Source organism: Natrix helvetica (genome assembly GCF_964273705.1).
Source record: "Natrix helvetica genome assembly, chromosome: 13".
Classification (NCBI taxonomy): domain Eukaryota; kingdom Metazoa; phylum Chordata; class Lepidosauria; order Squamata; family Natricidae; genus Natrix; species Natrix helvetica.
The window spans coordinates 3,035,355-3,060,670 of record NC_138557.1 but is presented as its reverse complement, the minus strand read 5'-3'; the positions used below and the strand labels follow the sequence as shown (position 1 = coordinate 3,060,670).

The 25,316-nt window shown below is 42.8% G+C and overlaps 1 protein-coding gene across 2 annotated transcripts in view; it reads right to left on the bottom strand.

Moving 5' to 3' along the window:
* The window catches only part of SDK1 (sidekick cell adhesion molecule 1), a 363,040-nt gene that overhangs the window by 199,514 nt on the left and 138,210 nt on the right, over positions 1–25,316 (bottom strand). For both annotated transcript variants that reach the window (XM_081965817.1, XM_081965816.1), the window contains exon 5: positions 17,928–18,061. In XM_081965817.1, the coding sequence (XP_081821943.1) occupies positions 17,928–18,061 (134 nt within the window). The remainder of the gene's footprint in view (positions 1–17,927; positions 18,062–25,316) is intronic.

The window sequence follows — 25,316 nt, the reverse complement described above, 5'->3', positions numbered from 1 at the left end:
AAGTTGTAAATGCTCCAACACGGGAAATTTTTAAGAAGAGGTTGGATAACCATTTGTTTGAAACGGTATAGGGTTTCCTGCCTAAGCAGGAGGTTGGACTAGAAGACTTCCAAGGTCCCTTCCAATTCTGCTATTCTATTCTATTCTATTCTATTCTATTCTATTCTATTCTATTCTACTCTATCTCTTTAAAAAACCAAACTCCTTCAACACTATCTGTATGACTACATTGTATTGTATAATTTGTCTCTTGAAAATTCTAATCAAGCTCAAATGTCAGCCTGGATTATTAGCCAGGACATCTTTGCGGAAAATAAAATCTGGTTTATAAACCTCCCAGTGTAATCAAAGATAAAAAGAGGATTTGTAAAAAGGTTTACTCAAACTGACTCACTAAAAACCATGTGAGTCCGTTTCAGACTTCTGCATTTGCAGAGGTCAAAGTCTCTATTGGATTTTCTTAATCTGATAGTCATCCCTTTTTTCTGGGGATTCACTGCTGCTCACCTTTGCATCCAGCCTGAAAATGATAAATGACCTTTTTAAAGTATAGAGACCACTTAATCCGTATTCTTTCCCGCACAATTTCTGTTTTTCTAATGGAAATGTTCACCTGGTGACTGGCTTTTGCTTTCTCAAGAAATGAGATGCAGTGCTCATACATCTGTTTCCTCAATCTCCAGTTTTGGGATAGGCCACAGACAACTACACTGATTGATTCATAGACGTAATCTGTCTACTGGTAGGTACTAGGTCAGTCCTACCATCTGGTAAAATGAGGCAGCCGAAGTCATCTCACCAGCTTTTCTTGGGTGGAGGATGTACTTCTGAGTTTCAGCCTGTAGAACATGTGGTCCAACCTTAGCAACTTTAAGATCTGTGGACTTCAACTCCCAGAATTCCCCAGCCATCATAGAGTTGAAGTCCACAGGTCTAATATTACCAAGGTTGGACAGGGGTGAAGAAGATGTGCCTCCTTAGCAACTATGTGTCAGGTCTACCATCTTCAGCTTCTTACAATAATACAATAGTAGAGTTGGAAGGGACCTTGGAGGTCTTCTAGTCCAACCCCCTGCCTAGGCAGGAAACCCTATACCGTTTCAGACAAATGGCTATCCAACATCTTCTTAAAGACTTCCAGTGTTGGGGCATTCACAACTTCTGGAGGCAAACTGTTCCACTGATTAATTGTTCTCACTGTCAGGAAATTTCTCCTCAGTTCTACGTTGCTTCTCTCCTTAATTAGTTTCCACCCATTGCTTCTTGTTCCACCCTCAGGTGCCTTGGAGAATAGCTTGACTCCCTCTTCTGTGTGGCAACCCCTGAGATATTGGGAGACTGCTATCATGTCTCCCCTAGTCCTTCTTTCTATTAAACTAGACATACCCAGTTCCTGCAACCATTCTTCATATGTTTTAGTCTCCAGTCCCCTAATCCTCTTTGTTGCTCTTCTCTGTACTCCTTCTAGAGTCTCCACATCTTTTTTACATCGTGGTGACCAAAACTGGATGCAGTATTCCAAATGTGGCCTTACCAAGGCCTTATAAAGTGGTATTAACACTTCACAGGATCTTGATTCTATCCCTCTGTTGATGCAGCCTAGAACTGTGTTGGCTTTTTTGGCAGCTGCTGCCCACGGCTGGCTCCTATTTAAATGGTTGTCCACTAGGACTCCAAGATCCCTCTCACAGTTACTACTACTGAGCAAGGTCTTCGTTTTGCTGGCATCCTGCCATAAATTGCAAGGAATGGTGGTGGTGGGGAAATTGGGGGCAGTAACATATGGGCCTGGGAATGAGTGGACAAACAATAGGAGGGGAGACATATTGACAAGGACTAGAGGTGCCAAAAAGGAATAAACCAGCCTCCAAGGACAACTGACCTGGAAACTGGACGTGAAACTACAGTGCGAGGCGCTAAACATCCGAGCCATCCCCAAAACATCAAAAAGGCATCCTTTTGGACACTGATGGTCAAGTCAGGAGGGGCGGGGAAAGGGGGGGAAATGTAAGCTTTGTGGGAGAACATTCAAGATATAGCTTCACTTTCACTGCGACCATTTAACTTCAGTAAAAGAACCTATCGGTTCAATCCAATGGAGTCGAAGGTCTTTCTTTCGTAATTGTCTGAATTGAGACAGGCCTGACACTATGGAAGAAGATTGCCAGAACGCACACACATGATCCTCCCTCCTCCTTCTCCCCATGCTTATATGTCTTGAGTGTATATATAAAATTGGATAAGTGCCATCTTCTTTGCCTTGGGCCGAAAAATATATTAGGCACATCCAGGAATTAGGGCATGCATACAATCATGTGCTATGAACGGTGTTTTAAATGCAGCGCCCAGCTCCCGAAAATTAATTTCAAAACACGTCAAATATAATATTCTGTGGATCACAACTGCAGATGCTAAAAGAGTCTCTGCCACTCTCCAGCCCAACATGTTCCTCTCCAGCCCACCTGAAATAGTGAGGGCTGCGTGTGCAAAGGTTTAGGGCATCAGTTGTAACCTGCCTATAGATCGTATAACTTTCAGCGCGGGTTAATCTGCCTTCATTTGGGAGGCAGTTATTAAAAATATGACTGGCAAGTGTTCCCATCACAAAGATTACTAATCTAAATTGCAGTTCACCGGGGATTAATATTTTGAAAATATTGGCCCATTAAAGTAACTGCTTATGACAAATCTAATATCTACCACAGATTAGTTTTGAGCTTGCAGATAGATTGAGGTCTAAGGCAGGTGCAAATACTCTAGCAAGAGGCTGCAACGCGCCCAAAATGCTTCCGAGATTATTAATGAGAAAGTGAAATGAATCGCCAGCCAATAGCACAATATCAAACAGAACGACAGGCTCATTATTGTGGTGGGTTTTCTACTTTTCCAGAACAAATAACTGGGTGTTACACATCATTCTTGAATTTTAAGGAAGGCTCTAAATCACACTTTAAAAAAATAAAGTTATTTAACACATGCACTCCCAATGGGGCTACACATCTACACTAAATTTCAGCATAAAGACAACCACAACTAACTACTAGTTCCTCACGACCACGGAGACATCTTCGGACAGCGCTGGCTCTTCGGCTTTGAAACGGAGATGAGCACTGCCCCCTAGAGTCAGGAACGATTAGCTCATTTCTGAATGTATACAATCTCCTACATCCTGTAACTCAAAGTGTGCCAGGCGTTAAAGATCCACCCATGTTTGCAAGTATGCATTCTTTTTTAAAACAAAAATTACCCAGATATGTAATATTTTAAAATAATCATTGAAAATCCAATAGTCCTGCCTTTTGATTGTGATATATCTTAATGACAGCTTATCAGTCATTTTACCACCTATAACGAACAAGCATAAATTGTCAAGGATCTATTTAACTGTACACCGCCCCGAGTCCCTTCCGGGAGAGGGGGCGGTCTATAAATATGAATAATAAATAAATAAATAAATAAATAAATTAACCATAGTGAAATTTGCCTTGCACTCAAACAGGAATTGCCTTCATAAGAGATCCTGAACACTCCTGGCATTAGGTTCTCAAGTGCAAATATTTCTGTTTCCCTCAATGATCCAATGAAACTATTATTTCCTTCCTTGTGCTACCTAACCCAGGTTTTTTTTTATTTTAGCTTTAGTTTTTAGATTACTCTCTGAATCAATGATTCCCATTTGCATTTTGTGCTCTTCGAGGCCTTCCATTCCCAACATCACAAAAGGATGACTGAATTAAATGCATAAAGAGAACATTTTAATATGTCTCCTTACATTAGCAATCAGAAGCCGATGCGTTCATTTAGGCTCGTTGATCATCTCCTTTCAGAGAAAGCAGAACTGCTGAGGGAGCAATCCTTCTTGGAGCTCTCATCAGCGGATAGGTTATATATGATCACAGAGACTACCCAAAATACGACCTGCTAAATGTTGTCAGGAATCATTTCCAAGATCGCAGAGTCGGTGCGACGATGCGATTAGGAAAAAATATCATCATACCTCAATTCTGGAGAGAGGCTAATTTGATCTGAACACCTTTTCACAAAGTTCTGGATGAACTTCTGGTCATCCTACCTTACCAGATACTTCCTTAGAAAGGCAAGTCATATCCGTTAAGATAAGTAATCATTGATTGTCCAAGAGACAACCAATAGCTATTTTGTTCCAGTATTTGACGGGTTGCCACATAGAAGGGTGTGTGTGTGTTTTCTCCTTGTTTTCCAAAGCAGCAGAAGGCAAAACAAGGAACAATGGATGGAAATGAAACAAGGAGACAAGCAACCTGGAATTAAGGAGGAACTTCCCAACAGAATGAACAAGTAACCAGTGCAGGGGTGAAATGCAATCGGTTCAGACAGGTTTGCCAGAACCAGAAGTAGAAAAAAAATGCTACCAGTTGGCAAACTGGCATTTCCGACGATCAGCTGCGACACGCAATTTATACTGGCTAGAATAGTCGGATTTCCTGCTTTCTAGCTAATCTAACACAGCAGATTCCCCCCTGCGGTTCTACTTATCTTTGCAGACTCGGAAGGCTTCAAAATGTTCCTTTACTTGCGCTACGCGGGCGTGCTTCATATGCACATGAGTGCAAAGTGTACGCTCGGTAGCAGACTTCAGAGGATTTCACCTCTGAACCAGTGGAACAGAAACTCCCTTTAGACGTTGTGGGTGCTTCATCCCTGGAAGTTTTTAAGAAGAAGAGACTGGGCAGTCACTTGTCTGAAATGGTCTAGGGTCTCCTGCAGGGGGTTGTACTAGAAGACCTCTAAGGTCCTTTCCAGCTCTGTTCTGTAACTAACTAAGAACCTGATCAGTTTTATAGCTGAAGAGAGGCAGTTGTGGCTATGCACAACTTCATTACAGTCAGGCATGTGGATAATTTGCTGGGTAAATTGTCACGTGGCTATTAAAATGCTTTCTTTGTGGAAGCCATTTGATCTTTAGTTGAGATTGCTGCATTGATCAAAATACACCAGCAATTCTAACTCAAAGTTGTTGAAAGCCAATTAATTATCTAAAACTAATATACGAGAATGGCCATTGTCTCATATGGATTTTCTTTATGGGGGGGCTGCCTCCCTCCCTCCGCAAGCACTGTTCAGTCAATGCCAACAACCGAAAACCACATCAGACAGATGCAAGATGTGTATTTACAAGGAATGTATCAATATCAACGTCTATACCAAGATGTATGAGTCTCGCTCACCCACTTGCTGTGAAATGAAAGTTTCTATAATAAATAGACAAATATATATATGCATATGCTTTGATTTGGAGAGATTACATTTTTTACAGACTTCTCTTAAACCTGGAGATAATCCATCTCTACTTTCTGTCAGGATCTTGGCAGTCACAAGCAACCTGCACCTAAATAAGCAATTTATTTTGTATTCCATGGCCAAAAACTCAGTAAGAAGGGGGGGGGGAACCAACAACAAGAGAAATGGCTCTCCTTGGGAAATGAAGACCCAAGCTGGTATATCAAGGTTTTCAAGACAGAAAGTCAGTAAACTCCAGGGAGGGACTAAAAAAAATCAACATCTGAATTTCTGCCCTTGATTTATAACGTGTGTGTTTTGTCATTTTTCTAGACCCTTTCATCTACCTCCAAAAGATTCCATTTAACCTCTCCGATCACCTTGAAAATAGTATTTGCAATTGAAATCACTCACTACTAATTACCTGCTGCAAGAACTATGAAAATGTCACTTGTTGTGATACTCAAAATAAACCTGCCTGGTCCTGAGTCACAGCATTTGAAAATCCATCATTTTCCACCCTGCTTTTCGTTCTTTCTGCTTTCTCCAGGTGTATTTAAAGTCTTGAGTGCCCCACGCGAGAAACAAGATTGCATCTGGAGAACGGCTAAACCATCGTTGCCTGCCATTTTAAGTTAAACTCTCCTTGTCCGTAATATTTGGGAAAGGAAAGGAAACGGGATTCCATATCTTCGAGGTACTTAGACTAAACTGAATTGCTTAATTCATCTTTTCTCACCATGGTGATACCCACCAAGCAGTTTGAAAATGCAGGAAATGGGGAACGATTAAAATGTTAGGGTTTCCCCATCTTCATTGGGTCATGAAGTAGATGTATTTTCTGTTATTCAGTGGGATGCTCAGAGACAATAAAAGTAAAGGTTTCCCTCGCACATACGTGCTAGTCATTTCCAACTCTAGGGGGCGGTGCTCATCCGTTTCAAAGCTGAAGAGCCAGCGCTGTCCGAAGACGTCTCCGTGGTCATGTGGCCAACGCCGAAGGTGCACGGAATGCTGCTACCTTCCCACCAAAGGTGGTTCCTATTTTTCTACTTGCATTTTTTAACATGCTTTTGAACTGCTAAGTTGGCAGAAGCTGGGACAAGTAATGGGGGCTCACTCCGTTACGTGGCGCTAGGGATTTCAAACCACCGAACTGCTGACCTTTCTGATTGACAAGCTCAGGATCTTAGCCTCTGAGCCACTGTGTCCCGCTCAGAGACAATATTTGCTCCCGATATGCTTTTCCCTGAGAGCTCATCCCTTGAGAAGTTTTAGCAACCAACAGCATGTACATCTCCTGTAAAATATTAATTCTGATCATCCAATCAATCCGGGGAATTTGTCCATGTGCTAGAACTTTAGAGGGGAACCACAATTTCATTTGAAAACGATAAGCATTTTCTTCTGTTGAAATTCTCATAGCGATGTTGCATCCCTCGCCTGGGGACTAATATTAATTATTAATTACGTGATTAATATTACACAACCCTTCCTCTTCTGTTTGTTTAACGTCTTAAGAGGTTTCCAAAAGAAAAACTGTATACATATGTTTACATTGGAGGGGAAAATAAAAACAGCTGCCTTGAGGACGTGACACCCTCGTTTTCTTAATGGGAAACTTGAGCTTACATCAAATGCTTCCACCTTGTGGGATGGCAAAGACCTTTGGGATGGGGTGAGGTCAACAGTAGACAGTCTTAGGTTAAAATTATGGAGGTTTGGGGATGTAACAACGGAGTCAGGTAGAGCATTCCAGGCGTTGACCACTCTGTTGCTGAAGTCGTATTTTCTGCCATCGAGTTTGGAGCGGTTTACCTTGAGTTTGTATCTATTGTTTGCCCAAGTATTATTGAGGTTGAAGCTGAAGAAGTCATTGACAGGTAGGACGCTGACAGGTAGCCAAGTCAGGAAGGTGCTGGGATTAGGCCAAAGGCAAAGGATCATTAGGAATTAGGAATAATCATCAGTTAGTCTGTATTGATGAAGATGGTCTCAACATTTTGGGGGAGGGGAGGGAGGATTCTACGTTCTGCATTATTTTATATAAGCACAAATGCAGTTACAGATTATTATTTTCTTGCACTTCATCACTAAAACGGAGACAGGCAACATGTTTGTCTTTCACTAAACCTACTCTCTGTTTCTCTGAGGAAACCCCAATTGACATGATTTTTGATGAAAAGAAAAGGCTAACTGGTAAGGAGCCCTTCAAATAATTCCAGTTTATATATGCTAAGGTAGGCCAGCATTGGGAGAAACTGACAACTTCTTGATTATGGGATATTTGTGGTTAGTCATCTAACTGCCTAAGAAAATAGTCTCGGTGGGACATGACGGTTCAGTTTTTAATGAAATTTCTGGCTTGATAATAGAATAAATGCCATCTATTACTTGGGATTGTTAACCTTTAACTTTGGCCTTGTAGCTAATCTAGCAACTGCAGTAATTTTATTGAGAGCCTCACAGTAGCTGACGTTATTTTTATAATCCTGCTGTCTGCACCGACAAATGTCAGTTTTCATTAAAATCTGGGTTTTATGTCAGCAGAAAGAAGACGGGCCTCTTGGCTAGCCAAAATATGAAATGATGCTTCTGCCTAAGCCAGCCAGCTTTCCATAGCCCAAGCAAAGTTATTATGACGGCCGTTGTACTTTTGGACCGTCCTTTTCCGTCCGTGATAATTTGAGGGCATTCAACTCTCATGCAGCATATAAACTACCGCCAGAGCTATGGAGACAAAATGAGAGATAACTATGTATTTCTCCATAAGGTTGTTGCAAAATGATCAGGAAACTACAGCAGCTGTAGTAAGAACAGGCCATTGTCAGATAGAGGAACGGTAATCTGCATTTCAGAATTCAACAAAATGTTTTACTTTCTACCCTGAAAATGAGAGGGACGCGGTGGCTCGGTGGCTAAGACGCTGAGCTTGTCGATCAGAAAGGTCGGCAGTTCGGTGGTTCAAATCCCTAGCGGCGCGTAATGGAGTGAGCTCCTGTGGCTTGTCCCAGCTTCTGCCAACCTAGCAGTTCGAAAGCATGTAAAAATGCAAGTAGAAAAACAGGAACCACATTTGGTGGGAAGGTAACGACGTTCTGTGCACCTTCGGCATTGAGTCATGCCGGCCACATGACCACGGAGACGTCTTCGGACAGCGCTGGCTCTTCAGCTTTGAAATGGGGATGAGCACCCTCCGCCCCCTAGAGTCAGGAACGACTATCACATATGTGTGAGGGGAACCTTTACCTTTACCTTATCCTGAAAATGAGTTAATCCAACTCAACCTTCCAATTCTCCATTTGTTTGCCATTAGTGAATGTTCTACTACCATTAGTAAATCATTTTTCTTCTTCTTTTTTCATTCGCTACATTAAAAAGGTCCAGCATCAGCAAACACCCACACAAATACATAAACACATATATAGTATGTATGCACACAGATACTCGCATATAGCAATTATGTTTTTTAAAATTCAGAACGGAATTCCCCAGACTGCCCGTCTAATTGATGTGTGTCATGTTTTATAAAATAATTAATAATTTCCGGGTAAATTTAATTTTGCCTTTTGCTTCTTTGGCTCCCAAGAAGCTCTTAACCACAACGTCTCAATTCCGGCACAGCAACAAGAAACCAATCTTTTCAATGAATGCAATAACAAAAGTGATCAGAGATTGAGAAAGATTAATTCCATGTGCCAGATAGAAATAAAGGGCTTAGAAAGGAGTCCCAGTTGGTTTCTACAGTGCAGGAAAACAGCAATATGTCCACGTTCAATATAAACGCTGCGTATGGTATTTACAAATCATGCTTTTAAATGCTGATTTCTTGAAGTCAACTTTACAAAACATCCTCAAAGCATTTTGTTTGTTTGTTTAGTAATATGACATAATAATAGTCTGGATGCAAACAATTGGGAGAAAAAAAATACCTAGTATTGCTTTGTGCAAAAGAATGTGTAGTCTCTGTTAATGAATAACAGATGTTTCATTACCCAACTGAGTTACATTATTAGTGTACTGATAATGTTACCTGGATGGGATATGAAATGTCTGCAAGAAAACCACCAAGCTCAGAGAGCACTAAGGACTCCACAGTCCTCCTCTTGCTCCTCCTGACCCCTTTCCTCCTCCTTCCCACAAATCCCACCAGCTTCTAACACTAATAATGTTACCTGGTTGGGTAAGGAAATGTCTGCAAGAAAACCACCAAGCTCAGAGAGCATCAAGGACTCCACAGTTGTTCCTCCCCCTCCTCCTCCCCCTTCTCCTCTTCCTCCTCCTCCTTCTAGCACTGAAGACATTACCTAGTTTATTCATGAAACGTCTGCAAGAAAACCACCAAACTCAGGGAACACCAAGGACCTCACAGTCCTCCTCCTCTCCACCTGCAAATTCCATTCCTTTCTAGCAAGGATGATGTTCCCTAGTTGGGTAATGAAACGTCTGCAAGAAAACCACCAAGCACCAAGAACACCAAGGACTCTACCGTTCCTCCTCCTCCTCCTCCTCCTCCTCCTCCTCCTCCTCCTCCTCCTCCTTCTCCTCCTCCTCCTCCTCCTCCTCCTCCTCCTCCTCCTCCTCCTCACACTGATGACATTACCTAGTTTGGTCGTGAAACATCTGCAAGAAAACCACCAAGCTCAGAGAACACCAAGGACCCCACGGTTCAACCTGAGCTACAAATGGTTTCTTCTTTTGGAGCAGTGCCATTCTAATTCACAAACGACGCAAACATCTCCATCTGAAGAGCGTACAAGAGCTACTTTACGTTTTCCACAACATAAAGAACAATAGCTTCCTTTTCTTGTTCAACACTTGAAAACATGATCTGTGATCGATTGTACGTAAGTAGTCTGCGAAGAAAACATCACCACATAGCTAAGTGAGGCCAGATGGATAAAGAGTCACACACAGAATTGACCTAAGCTGTATTCCTCTCCCCCCCCCATTTCCAAATCTTGAATTAATTAAACAAAGAACTCCTTTTATTTCCTCTTCACTCTCTTTTCTTCAGGTGCATGTATGTTAGCCTCCTTTGAAGTTCAGAGGCAGCATGAAATATTCCTTTGTCAAGAGAGCAGCAGTACAGTGTTGAATTGCATTTTACCAGATATTATCCATACAGATCTAGCTTAGCTCCAAAACACTTGTTCAGCTACTTGAAATTAGCTTTCTGGATGACAAAGGAATATTGAAGGATTGCTGGAGCAGAAAGCAGATACTCCTCTGCTTGATGTAAGCTGCGGAAAGAACAAATTGCTGCAGATTTTTTCCCCCCTCCAGAATTTTGTTTGACAGGAAGAAACCTTAAAGGTTATCAAGAAAGTGGGGAGGGGGTGAATGAACTGTTATTATTCCACAGATGGATTTAAACACGGCATAACTCGCACGATTGATTTTGCTCTGCATATTATATTTGGTGAGGGAATCAAAGTGAGGTGTCACATTGCAGGGGCGGGGGAGGGGGGGATTCCGGTCCTCTCACAACTTCTCTTTGGGCCGTGGTTTCTTCTTAGATGAGAGAGAGATAAAGTGAACTTTAAGGATTCGTTTCATTTTAGCCAAAGTAATCCATGAAAGTGAAGCAAGGAGTGAATCAGGGGGTCTTCTGTGCTTTTACTTTCTCTGCAATTGATTCACCTGGAATTCTGTGTCCCCAAAAAATCATGCAGTACAGGTAGTTCTCCCAAGGGTGCTTTTGTGAAGAGGCTACTGGACTTCCTTGTTTTCTTCGGAAGACATTTCACTTTTCATCCAAGAAGCTTCTTCTGCTTTGACTGGATGGTGGGGAATGGAAGGATTTATACTCCTTGCAGTGGGTCATTTGCATGCTTTCAGAGAGTCGTTGAGGCCATTTGGAGGTTGATCAGTTTCGTTAGGGTCACCTGAGTTGTGCAAATGAAGGTGGAGCCTTCTTGGAACTGCTGAAAAGCCTGTGTGTGTGGAGCTGTGCTATACTCATTTGCACTACTCAGGGGACCCTGAGGACACAGATAAAACTCCAAGTGGCCTCAACGACTCTCTAACAGGATGCAAATGACCAGCTCTTTTTGCAAGGAATACCAATCCTTCCACTCCTTATCCTCCAGTCAAGAGCTGAAGAAGCTTTTTGAATGAGAAGAGAAACGTCTTTGAAATAAAACCAAAAAAATCCAGTTGCCTCTTGGAAAAAAAAGCACCTTTGGGACAACCATGACTTGGATGACGGAGAATCTCCATGGACATGCTTATGGAAGGATTACGGTCAGAGTTACGGTGCCTGCATTCTTCGATATGCCTTCTCCAATTTTATGCAACTTTTATCCATCCTCTGCATCCTAAACAGCAAATCCACGTAACATCCAGGCAGTTCCACTGAATATACTGCTTTAATATTCCCCACTTTTAAAATTCGGGCTATGATTTAACTCGGTGCCTTTATTGGCTGCCATCCCACGGATAGAAATGGGTACTAGTGCTGCTTCTTTTTGTTAATTAACATTTAGAATGTGGGTTTCCCCCCCCCCTTTCTCCCCAAGCGGGTTTGTGCGTGAAGTGTTGATGAACCACAATATAACTCGATTATTTTCAGGGCCATCTTGTTTCCTGGCTCAACAAAAGTGAATCCTGTGACAATCGAGACATCAGGAGGAAAAAGAAAAAGAAAATTATCAGCCTATCAAGTTCAAATCGCAGCTCTATAAGTAGGAGGCTCACATCCATTTTTAATCCTGTCAACCAGAGAGTTCAATGAGGAAGCATGTGGATTTTATAAAATGTTTTTTTCCCTCCTTGCACAGATTTATCATACCTACATATTTATTTAGCATAATTAAATCTACAGAGGCATAATCCATATGTAGAAGTGCAGCACAATGAGAAAAATCGTTAGCCCCGGGGGTGAATCTCATAAACTGGTAGAGCAGTCAATGTGGACAATGCCCTGTTGTTAGAAAGCTTGCGTGAGGATTGAGGAATAAACTAATTGCTAACGACGTTTGATGAAAGAGCCGTTTATTATAAATGCCAGACCTCTTCGTGCCCTGAGATGCAGACTAAGAGCAAAGTGATATCCTTATATTAAAAATAAATTACAAGACGATCAAACTAAGGGTGTAATTTTATTCCTTTCACTACTTTCATATTATCGGCAAGACAATGGTTTCTTTCAGTGGTGAAATTCAATTTTTTTACTACCGGTTCTGTGGGCGTGGCTTGGTGGGCATGGCAGGGGAAGGATACTGCAAATCTCCAATCCCTCCCCACTTCAGGGGAAGGGTACTGCAAAATCCCCATTTCCTTCCCACTCCACGGGAAGGATACTGCAAAATCCCCATTCCCTTCCCACTCCAGGGGAAGGATACTGCAAAATCCTCATTCCCTCCCCACTCCACGGGAAGGATACTGCAAAATCCCCATTCCCTTCCCACTCCAGGGGAAGGATACTGCAAAATCCTCATTCCCTCCCCACTCCACGGGAAGGATACTGCAAAATCCCCATTCCTTCCCCACTCCAGGGGAAGGATACTGCAAAATCCCCATTCCTTCCCCACTCCAGGGGAAGGATACTGCAAAATCCCCATTCCCTCCCCACTCTGGGGCCAGCCACAGGTGGCATTTGCCGGTTCTCCAAACTACTCAAAATTTCCGCTACCGATTGTCCAGAACCTGCTAAATTTCACCCCTGGTTTCTTTTCTTTGAAATGCTTGGGGAATTATTTATCTCCCTTAAACAATTGTCTATGTTATCTTTTGACTTCTCAGAGCTACTGATTGAACAGACTTTGAAAACTTTCATCCATCATATTTTTTTTTTAAAGTCTGCACAGAAGAGGAGAAAAATAAGTCATCTAAATGTGGGGGGGGAGGGGAAGCACGTGTCTCTTACCGTTGTGAATTGTGGCGGAGAAAATTTACTTTATTAATAATCTGCCAGATGTCACTCATTCCTTACAGCGAAGCCTGAAGTGGCATCACCAATTAGCAGAGTAGCAAAAACCCAACTTGCTGCCAAAAGAGATTATTGATGGCCATCCATTTCAAACTTGTCTTTTTGTTATTTGCTCAAGTTAGACACTTAGTGTGTGTGTGTGTGCTGGTTTTTTTTTTTAATGGAGAGAGAGATCTACAGGGTTGTGTCGTAAACATCTTGAAAAGTAATTCACTTGGTTTAAAAGAGATCAGAATGACCACTGATTTTCAGGTCACTGTTGATCCAACTCAGAATGGTTTAGGAACAGTTCTTGAATTTCTTTCCTTTGACTCTCAATTAACAAAGGAAGAAGAAACATTAAGATCGGCGGGGGGGGGGGGGATAAAACTCAGAGCCCTGGGGCCAGATCCAGCCCGTGGAGTACTGAGATCTGGCCCACGGGACTGCCCTGTAAAAAGTGAAGGACCAGCCCACAGGGCTTCTGCCAGCAAAAATAGCGCTTGGGAGCCCGTTTTTGCTGGCAGAAGATTGCAGGAGGCCATGCCAGGTGAAAACGGAGTTTGGGAGCCCATTTTTGCTGGCAGATGGTTGCAGGAGGCCATGCCAGGTGAAAACGGAGCTCGGGAGCCCATTTTCACTGGCAGAGAGCCCAGGCCATCACAGGCGCCCCTGATACAAGTGACGTCAAACTGGTCACACCCACTCTGGCCATGCCCCCCCACCCCCAAGCCCCCTGAGGTCAAACACAACCTTGACGCGGCTCTCAATGAAATCGAGTTTGACACCCCGGGTTAAGATGCTCAGTTTCAAAATCTTGAGGATGTGGGGAAACGAGTGTGTTCCCCAGGTGTGGTAGTGACTCATCAATTCACTTGGATGATTTTGGCATCCCTTGTCAGGCACAAACAACCAGACCCACATCTCTACCATGTTTCCCTGAAAACAAGACAGGGTCTTATTTTCTTTTGACCCCCGAAATAAGCACTTGGCCTAATTTTCAGGGAGGTCTTATTATTTTTGAGGTGCAGGAGGCGGCGAGCGTGGTCACCTCATGGCTGCTGCTGTGTTGCAATATTTTCGGGGTGGGCTTATTTTCATGGAGGGCTTATTTTAGCACATGCGCTCAAAAGCCTGATTGGGCTGATTATCTGGGGAGGTCTTATTTTTGGGAAAACAGGGTAGCTACTTTATTGTTCTCTGCCTATAATACAGGAATCTCTCTAGACCATCAGCTTTTGCCTGGGAAAGACCAGCTAAGGCCCAAGGGGCAGGAGGGGTCAGACCTTGCCCTCTTGTGTCTACGCAACAAATTTAGGCTTGAGCCCTCCTCCCAACTGGGCCAACTGCTTTGCAAAGCCCCCTCCCCTTCAGTTGGCTTTGGGAGGAAAAAGACTTCCAAAGCAGTTAAATACCGTATGTCTCTCTCGACTGTCATTTGTTACTTTTATGGTATTGATATTTAAACATTCCTCCTGCTGCCGTTTTTCATGGTGGAGAAATTTAACTTACTTTAAATTAAGGCTTTTACTGCGGATGAGCCCCAGCATCTGGCATGCCCAAAGCTGGTTTCGTAAATCAATTAAACTGAGAACATTAATAAGCAAAACATCCAGACGTAGTATGGTCAGTACAATAGGGCCATCTTTGAAATTAAACGAGGAGGGGGGAGGCTGCTGAGATTGGGGTCAGATGGAAGGAATTATTTCTTTGCCCGACACATATTTCAAGGATGGGAACGGTGGGCCTCCCAAGTGGGTCACAGCTGGCAATTGGTATGGTTTGAAAAAGAGGTTGAGAAGAATCGTGTACAATGAGGTCCATCCACCCTCTTGGCCTTCTGTAGGGGTTTAACAGATTAACAGAGTTGGAAGGGACCTTGCAGGTCATCTAGTCCAAGCAGGAGACCCTACATCTACCTCTACCTAGGTTCAAACGCACAACCTCCTGATTGTGAGGTGAGAGCTCCACCTCTAGGCCTGGTTCAGCCTGGCACCCCGATGATGGCATGTCGCACTGGAAGTGGCTAATGCTCCACCTTCACCCATGGGCACCTTGCTCCCTTCGCACCTTGGCCACCTTTGCTGCTCCAAATGTCAACTTCAATATTATCTTGATGTTTTAACGTTTAATCTTGTAGATTTTACCTTGCTGTAAGCCACCCAGAGTCGGCTCTAGGTGAGATGGGCAGCATATAAATTTCATAATAAATATGAAATCAATAAAACCTGGTTCTCTAGCCTGGATGGATAATAGTCCCGGAGCAACATTTAATTCAGGCAGTTCGCATGAGCATCCTCTGTGGCCCCTCCACCTTCCTTGAATACTGACATTTCTGACCCTAACATAACCTCAAAACTATTGGAATCAAGATTCCAACCTCTTTATTCATCTTAACACACTGTAGGAGGAGGAGTGGCAGAAACTGAAGGTGGAGTGAAAAGAGGAATCAGTCTAGAATCCTTACATAGCCACAAGCAAATTAAATCCAGCCTTCCTTAAATTCTGTGCAGCCTTATCTTAACTCCGAGCAGGTGCTGACGCTCAAGTCAATAAGATTTCTGTGCATAGGCTGTTCAGCAATAAATCAGTTTAATTAGACCTTCATGGGTGGTCTTGATCTTTCACACTTTCCACAAACACACAGACACAGACACACAGACACACACACAGACACAGAGAGAGAGAGAGAGAGAGAGAGAGAGAGAGAGAGAGAGAGAGAGAGAGAGAGAACGCTGGCTGTCCTGTTCTTCTCTTAGTCATTAACTTTAGTCATTAACATATTTTAACGGCAGCAAGACTGGTTTTTGCACAAAAATGGAAAAATAAGGAGACCCTTGGAACAAGAAATAATAAATGATGTGCGTAGAAATGGACAGACTTACTCTAGGGCTCAAAGACAAGGGTGAGATGGAGTATCACGGAATCTGGGACAATTGGTACCGATGGTTAGAAATGAGGGGGAAAAGGTTGGGGCAGGAAAATGCAGACAAGTTAACAATTGGAAAATATGGTATTAAGAATGTATGATAGATATGTATTTGTATGATTAGCAATTTTATAAAAGAAAGGATCAACAGACAGGTAATCTGACGGACTACATACACCTATGTAATGGATATAAAATGAAATTGTTGTAAGTCTACAGTATTTTTCAGAGTATAAGATGCAGCTTTTTCCCTCAAAAAAGAAGCTGAAAATCTGGGTGCGTCTTACACTGAATACAGCATTTTTTGCCTCCCCAAACCCTGCCCCTTTCACCAAAATGGCCACTCATAGCCTTTAGAAGGCTTCCAGAGTGCTCCTGGGCTGGGGGGGGGGGTAGAAATGAGGGGGGAAATGGACCATTTTTTGCTCAATTTTGCCCCCTAAGCCCCCAGGAACACTCTATAAGCCTCCTAAAGGCTATCTATGCCCCCCTTTTTTGCAAAAAACGGACCCATTTTTGCAAAAAACGGGGCGTTTTTGCTCATTTTGCCCCCCCCCCCCCGGAGCACTCTACAAGTCTCCTAAATGCTATTCATGCCCTTTTTAAAAAAAAACATTTTGGGGAGGTTTGCAGAGTGCAAAAACTGATTTTTTTTTAAAATTTGCCTCTTCAAAACCTTGGTGCGTCTTATACTCCGGTGTGTCTTATACTCCGAAAAATACAGTGATCACTATACGGAAACATTTATGCCAGAAATGTCGCACTATGTCCAATGTTTTTAAAGTTTATCTAATTTTAAAAAATTAATTAAAAAAAAAACTTTTCAGCCACCTCTTGTGGATTCTACAATTCTTAGGAAACTTTTCATTTTCTAAGCCACCCACCCAGCATGCATCGCCCCCTCCCCCATGGAGCACTGCAAATGCTTTATTCCCATGGCCAAAACCGACTGTTTCCCAATGTTAATTAAGATCAGAAAATGAGCTGCAGAGTGCATTAGTGGTTATGTAATACAGACCATTAAAGCCTGTTTTATAAATGAGTGTCATTAAATTCTAAGTAGAGCGGCTTTTCTTGGGTAGCCAGGGAAGAAAAAAAAAGAGAGACAGAAAATAAAACGAAAAGAAAGTTGAGAGGCTACACGTCAGAATGTATGCAAATTTTTTTAAAACAACTGGGTAAAGCAATTACCAAGGCTATTTTACCAGGTGTAGCAAGGAAGTTGGAGCAAAAAAACCTTTATGGTACTAGATTCCCAGATCTGGCTTCTTAGCCTGTGACTCCTCATTAGATAACATGAGCAGATGAGAGAGAAAGGTTTTTATATAAATTCTCCCCTCGGAGTTCTTTCTATTGTTTTATGAGATGGGTTCTTATATGACACCATTGACAGAGGTTGTTTTTTTTTTATATATCTACTTGCAATCACTGGAGCAAAACAATCATTTCAGGCAATGAAATATTAGTGCCTCTCGCCAAGCAGTCCAATTATACAGCAGAAATCCTGCCTGGTGGATAGAATATATATATATATATGTTGTATTTGTACTGATAAATAAATAAAGGGAGACTAGTATAGATCTATTTCGAGCTAATTAGCTCTCATCAGCTAGCCATACCCTTACTGGGATTTGAACCTGGGCTGTATTATATCGTAGGCTGGAGTCTTAGCCACTAAGCCACAGGCTCGCCTCCTTATCAGTTGAGCCAGGGAAATAGGTATGTATTTGTGTTACAACCCCTGGTATGCCTAAATATGGGAGGAAGGTCACTACTCCCTCTTTCTGTCCTTCGGCTCATCACAGAAGACCATGCATGGCTACTCACTTGTGACGTTCAGGTAAATCAACGGACTCGTCTTGTTTTCTCCGTTCTTTTCATTCACCGCCTGGACGTAGTAGTTCCCGCCATCAGTTGGCAATGTTGCAAGAATGACCAGCTGGTTCTCTAGGGTGATGGCTCTGTATTCAGGAAAAAAAAATAAGAACGCTTATTGAGTTAGGACAAGACGCAATTGGGTTGGGTATGCTGCGAAATGGGAATAGCACATCTCAACAGGCAGATATGTATATGGTATTCAGAAGAAAAACTTTAAAGAATGATGGTATACCTAAGGGTGAAAATCAGAATGTAAGTTCTCAGTGATGGGAAATCTGGTAGGCTGGCATTCAGACAAATTCGCCATCAACAGGCATGTAGAGATAAACAACATCTACATGCCATTCAAAAGAGACCACCAAAAAAGCTAAAAAGGAAACAAAAAGACCAAAACAGCTCCTGACCAGCAATCAACACCCAGATGAGCAGAGATTAAGACCAACAATCAAGAAGGAAACAATCAAGAAACTACCCAAGCTACAAACAAGCTAGCAATACAATAACAGGCTAGCCAAGGCTAACACTCCTATCAACCCTGACATAAATGTAAAGGTTCCCCTCGCACATATGTAGTCGTTCCCGACTCTAGGGGGCGGTGCTCCTCTCCATTTCAAAGCTGAAGAGCGAGCGCTGTCTGAAGACATCTCCGTGGTCATGTGGCTGGCATGACTAAACACTGAAGGCGCACGGAACGCTGTTACCTTCCCATCAAAGGTGGTCCCTGTTTTTTCTACTTGCATTTTTTACGTGCTTTCGAACTGCTAGGTTGGCAGAAGCTGGGACAAGTAACAGGAGCTCACTCCATTACACAGCGCTAGGGATTCGAACCGCCGAACTGCCGACCTTTCTGATCGACAAGCTCAGCGTCCTAGCCACTGAGCCAACTTATAATCCTGACATAGCAAGCCACTATAGTGTACAAAATGAGAGCAATCCCCACTCCCTCCTAGCACTGATGATGTTCCCTAGTTGGGTAATGCAATGGCTGCAAGAAAACAGCACCAAGGACCCCACAAATACAGCAGCTGGAAATGGAGAACATGTGGATGGAGACGAAGTCCGTTTTTCATCCATGTCTCTTTCAACTGTAACCTGAAGCCAAGTTGCTAAGATAAACAGTAAAATAACCACCTAATCCAATCTCAGATCTCTTTTAGCTCATGTCACGGATGGAAGCAGTATCAATTCACTTACAGGGACAACATCCTGTCCTAAAATCTCACACCTAATAATCATTCACAAATATTTATACGAAAAACTATTACAAAATGGTGTTTGTTTTTTTAAAAAATACCAAAGTAAGCTTTCCAAATCTCCGGGCTAAAAGAAACAACACTTTTGGGGGAGTGGGGGAAATAATGCTAGGAAGAAGGGGGGAAAAAATCAAAGGCAAGAGACTCTCAAGAGGCTTCCTTTCTGTTTTTAGGATGTGTTTAGCTCTCTTAGTTTCAGATACCAAGAGGTGATGCAAGTTGTTAATTAACATGCTCAGCTGGGAAGACATGGAGGGAATAAAAAGTAAAGATGTTTACAAGTGACAGCTATAATTGTAGCTACAGTCATTGGGGATTGCTTCATCTCAAAGACTGATGAAATATCTGATTCAAATGCACAAATTTCCTCTTTTTGTAACAAAAGATTCTTGGTACTTTCCTTGTAAAATGTCTCCAGCTGTTGCTGTTCTAGATGCCACTTTTATTCTTTACACACGGCAGTTTTAAATTCGAATTGAAACCAATCAATTAAAAAAAAACCAACATATAGAAGAGAATGTTTGAGGCTCAGAGTTGAACTGTTGAACAGAGTCCTTGGTGCTCTCTGAGCTTGGCTGTTTTCTTGCAAACGTTTCATGACTCAACTAGGTAGCATCATCAGTGCTGGGAGGGAGCGGGGCTTGATCTGTGAGAAAACTGATGATGCTATCTATTTGAGTAATGAAAAATCTGCAAGAAAACAAGAGCTCAGAGATCACCAAGGGCCCCACAGTCCTCCACCACTCCGCAAACAATACTACCTAGTTGGGTCATGAAATGTCTGCAAGAAAACCACCAAGCTCAGAGAGCACTAAGGACCCCACAGTCCTCCTCCTCCTCCTCCTCCACCTCCACCTCCACCACCACCACAAATCCCTCTCCATCCTAGCACTAAGGACCCCACAGTTGTCCTCCTCCTCCTCCTCCTCCTCCTCCTCCTCCTCCTCCTCCTCCTCCACCTCCACCTCCACCTCCACCTCCACCACCACCACCACAAATCCCTCTCCATCCTAGCACTGATGAAGTTACCTAGTTGGGTCATGAAATATCAGCAAGAAAACCACCAAGCTCAGAGAGCACTAAGGACCCCACAGTTGTCCTCCTCCTCCTCCTCCTCCTCCTCCTCCTCCTCCTCCTCCTCCTCCTCCTCCTCCTCCTCCTCCACCTCCTCCACCTCCACCACCACCACCTCCACCACCACCTCAAATCCCTCTCCATCCTAGCACTGATGAAGTGACCTAGTTGGGTCATGAAATGTCAGCAAGAAAACCACCAAGCTCAGAGAGCACCAAGGACCCATAGCCCTTCTCCTTTTCTCCTCTTCTTCTTCCTCCTCCTCCTCCTCCTCTCTATAAAATCCGCTCCCTTCTATCACTCATGATGTTACCTAGTTGGGTCGTGAAACATCTGCAAGAAAACAACCAAGATCAGAAAGCACCAAACCTTTGGTGATGCCCAACCGAGCTCAAGAAAACCCAAACCTTTGGTGATGCCCAGTTCATATTTCCAAAGGAAAAAAAAGGACAAAATGGTTCAGAATTCTACATGGATCTTTGAAGTCTGAGCAGGTCCCGCCAATCCTGAGTCCCAAAAGACGAGTCAATATGTGGAAATCCAGAAACTGTATATGAGATTTAAAGTCAAGGACTGATGTGAAAATACTAAATAAGAAATGACAGCAGGAGATTAATGCACTAATGATACACTAAGCAACGCTACTACAAGAGTGAAAGCAATCAACCAATGGAAGAGAAGTTGCCTTCAGAAGTGGTGGGTGCTCCATCAGTGGAGGCTTTTCCATTTATCTGAAGTGGTATGGGGTCTTCTGCTCAAGCAGGAGGTTGGACTAGAAGATCTCCAAGGTCCCTTCCAAGTCTATTGTGCTATGTTCTATCTTCTACTTGCAGAGTAGTGTGAGAGAGAGAGTTTTCAAGAGAGTCAAACCGTTGGATTTACCAGGACGGCCAACTGGATTTGAATCAATTAATGTCATTAGTTGTAGTCCATCAACTAATTGATCCGAACATTAAAGTGATCTATGGATAAATCAGTAAGAAGGATTTCTGTTAAGTTGAACACTTCCGTTTATCCTAGTAAATGTTGTGGGTTTATGGTGCCATTCTCATCTCATTGTTTTGTAACGCTGAATAATCCGAAATACTTCCCAAAGGGGTACCCAGAATAGATTGCATTTGTCGCGCCACGAAGAGATTTCCTTGGAAATGCAAGTTTTCTTTCATCAAGGACAACGAGATTATTTTGTTGAAAACTACTCAGATAAAATTCAGATGATTTCTGATGGAACCCGGGCTTTTCACCCAAAGGTTTCAAAGGCTGGGCTGTAACAGATCAGGATTCAGAGTTTTAAAGTAAATGATTGTCTTTGGAAACAAAAATATGAAAAATAAGATCACGCACCAGCATGCCCCTGACTTGACTCTTGAGGGAAACAAGCGGAAGGCAACATTAGCCTCTGTGAATTATTGGAAATGAAAAGGAAGCGAAGAAGGGAAGGAAAAACGAGGGCCACCAGACAGGGAATTCTGTTTGCTTCCTGCCAGATGGTACTCTTGGTCTCACATACATTATTAAAATAGTGTCAGAAACCCGGCCCTAAATAATAATGCCTTTTGCATCCTCTTTAATATTAGAACTGTGATTAAACGCCGCAGGAGAACCGAAGGCAAAGGGCACACCTGTCTTCCTAAAACAAGCAATTTGGCCTGGCTGGGAGAGGGGAAAACATAAGGCGAATATCCATGGCTCGCATCCAAGGATGCTGGGTTTAGACGAACTAGGGACCCTGGTGGGCATTCCATTTTTAGCAGCAATTTTCAAGAGTTTATTTGTCGAAGTGCAATGTTTATGAAAGTGCCTCATCCCCAAACAGCTGATTTTGGAACAGCAACTGCTCTCAAGCAGTTTCTTCATACCTATCACGGTGTTCTGACCTAGGCTTTTCCAGCAGCAGGAAGCCGAGTCCTCATCCCAATAAACCCCTTTTATTTCATTGACAGGGTGGATAATGCCTGCCTGCCTGCCTGCCTGCCTGCCTGCCTGCCTGCCTGCCTGCCTGACTGACTGACTGACTGACTGACTGATTGACTGCTTACCTGCCAGCCTGGATGATTGGATAATTGGATGATTGGATGGATGGATGAATGAATGAATGAATGTGTGGCTTCCTGCCTGCCTGCCTGCCTTCCAGCTAGCCTGCCTGCCAGCCTGCTGGATGATTGCTTGGATGATAAGATGGCTGGCTGGCTAGCTGCATGCCTGCCTGCCTGCCTGCCAGTCTGCCAGTCTGCCTGGATGATTGGATGATTAGATAATTGGATGGATTGATGTATGCCTGCCTGCCTGCCTGCCTGCCTGCCTGCCTGCCTGCCTGCCTGCCTGCCAGCTAGCTAGCCAGCCAGCCTACCTGCCTGCTGCCCCACTGCTGTCTGACTCTGTCTGGCTACGTCTAGTGAGTCCCAGGAGATGGGTCTTTTCTGTTATGGCACCCAACATGTGGGATATCATTCCCTCCACCATCATCCCAAGACGGGTCCCATCCTTGAAGTCCTTCTGGAAGTCTCTCAAAACGTGGTTATGCCAACCAGCCAGAAGTGTTCTCGCCTCACAGTTAGGAGACTGTGAGTTCGATCCTAGGTCAAGGCAGATGTTTCTCTTTTTGGGCACAATGAGAATATATCTGCTGAAACAAAACTCTGCATTGGCAACAGGAAGGGCATCCGGCCAGTAAACACTCAACTCCATTCAGTTGCCCAGACTCCACCCCACAAGGGATTAGGATGCCGTTAAACTATGATAATGATGGTAATTTTTATGGTCTTATTGCACATCACCCATTTTGAGAAATGGAGAGGAGAGGAGATATAAACGTGATAGATAGATAGATAGATAGATAGATAGATAGATAGATAGATAGATAGATAGATAGATAGACAGACAGAAAATGATAGATGGATGGATGGATGGATGGATAGATAGATAGATAGATAGATAGATAGATAGATAGATAGATGATAGATAGATGATAGATAGATAGATAGATAGATAGATAGATAGATAGATAGATAGATAGATAGATAGATGATAGATAGATGATAGACAGACAGACAGACAGACAGACAGACAGACAGACAGACAGACGATGATAGATAGATAGATAGATAGATAGATGCCATCTGTAAATGGAGCTTTTCAAAATTACAAGTGCCATCCACTCTGCACAGAGGCTCTATTCTTGACTCAAGAGAAAACAACAAGGGTGTAAAAATGCTTTATGCACCTGCCAAATACATGTACTTTTTTTTTTGCACGTTTGTGTGGACAGGCTAAAACCACAGACACATGAGATACCAAACTCCAGACTTTGTTTAGCAACCTTGGAAATACCAGCTCTACACAATGAAGGTCTCCTGCACATTTTTTCCTAAACACTACAGGGCATATCAGCGAAGGGAAAATGCAACATTCAGATTAATGATTGGCTTATTAGAGTTTCTGTATTCAAGATATTCTGGTGGAACCAGAGTTCTGTCATCGGTAGAGTAATTGTGGCTTTCGCTTACATATAACCCTGAAACTCTCTGAAATCCCCCAAGACGGGGTGCCAATTTAGAGAGAAAAATCTCAAAAATAATCCTATTTGTTTTTGTTTGGCTTTTTACAAGACGCCTCAAATGATGCATGCTTAAGAAATTGGTTTGCTCCCTTTCTGCTGATATATTTAGAGTTTTTTTATATGAGGGATTTAGAGTTGGGGAAAAAAGTTTCTGTTACTGCCCCCATCAATCAGTCCTAGGAGAAGACAAGCATTCCGATTTGCTGAAATATATATATATATATATTCTTCCCTAATAGAAAGGAGAATTAGATATTTGCTTCTTCTACCAGCTAGGCTGCATGATAAATCAGATAATGCCAAGTTGTTGAATCATAACAGAATAAAATCCAAACCATAACAGAATCTCATTTAGCCTCTGCTTATAACATAGCCATCTGTTCAGGATGCCATGCAATTTATTTATCCATTTATTTATTCCAAAGTTCTAAATGAAGTTTCTTTTCCAGGGCTGCCATGCCATCCATGCCAAAGTGTAGCTGTTGTTGTTTTTTAAGTGATGGCAAACACCAGGGGAGGGGGGGGGCGGAGGTGTCCTGAAACCATTCATTTTGTATCACATCACAGGAGATTCACCTTCTGCTGGAGGATTTAGGCAATCCAGCAAGACTGATTTTATTAAGAAAAGAGGAGATTTTGGGACGACGACAAAATAATTACTCGGAAATGCCCCACAGGAATGTCTTCGATTGGCAAAGCATGCCTCGTGCAAACTTTTTTAGGGGGAAGAATAAGGCTGGTTAACTCTTTCGTGAGTATTAACTACAGTTCTGGGCAAACTTTTCCCATTTCCTGACAGTGAGAACAATTAATCAGTGGAACAGTTTGACTCCAGAAGTTGTGAATGCCCCAACACTGGAAGTGTTTAAGAAGATGTTGGATAGCCATTTGTCTGAAACGGTATGGGGTTTCCTGCCTAGGCAGGGGGTTGGACTAGAAGACCTCCAAGGTCCCTTCCAACTCTGCTATTGTATTGTATTATATGGCTGAGTAGGCCACACCCAACATGGCCACGCCCACCCAGCAGTCAGGCAGAGGACCGATTGCTAACATTTTTCAATCTAACCCTGGGTTTACACGCAAACCAAGCTACTGTGATTTATTTTCCCAAGTCACAGTCAATACAATGATAAGTTTTAGTAAGATATTGAATCCAAAGCTAACAGAAACAAAATGAGTTTCAATTTATTCCATGCTCTGTCCTTTCCCTGATTCAGCAGTCTATTCTGATAGCAAAAAAAAGGGGGGAGGGATTCCCAGTTGCATACAGATCTTTGCACGATATTTCTGTTTTTAAACCACCCACAGTTGTTGTTCAGAAGGTCACTTTGGAGACACTTCAGGATGAGAAGAGCCAGAGATGGTTATTGGTTTCGTAGAATCAGGTGGCATCTGAAAAGCATTCTTGATAAAAAGCATTTAAGCCTACTCAAACCGGACCTGAATAAGAAT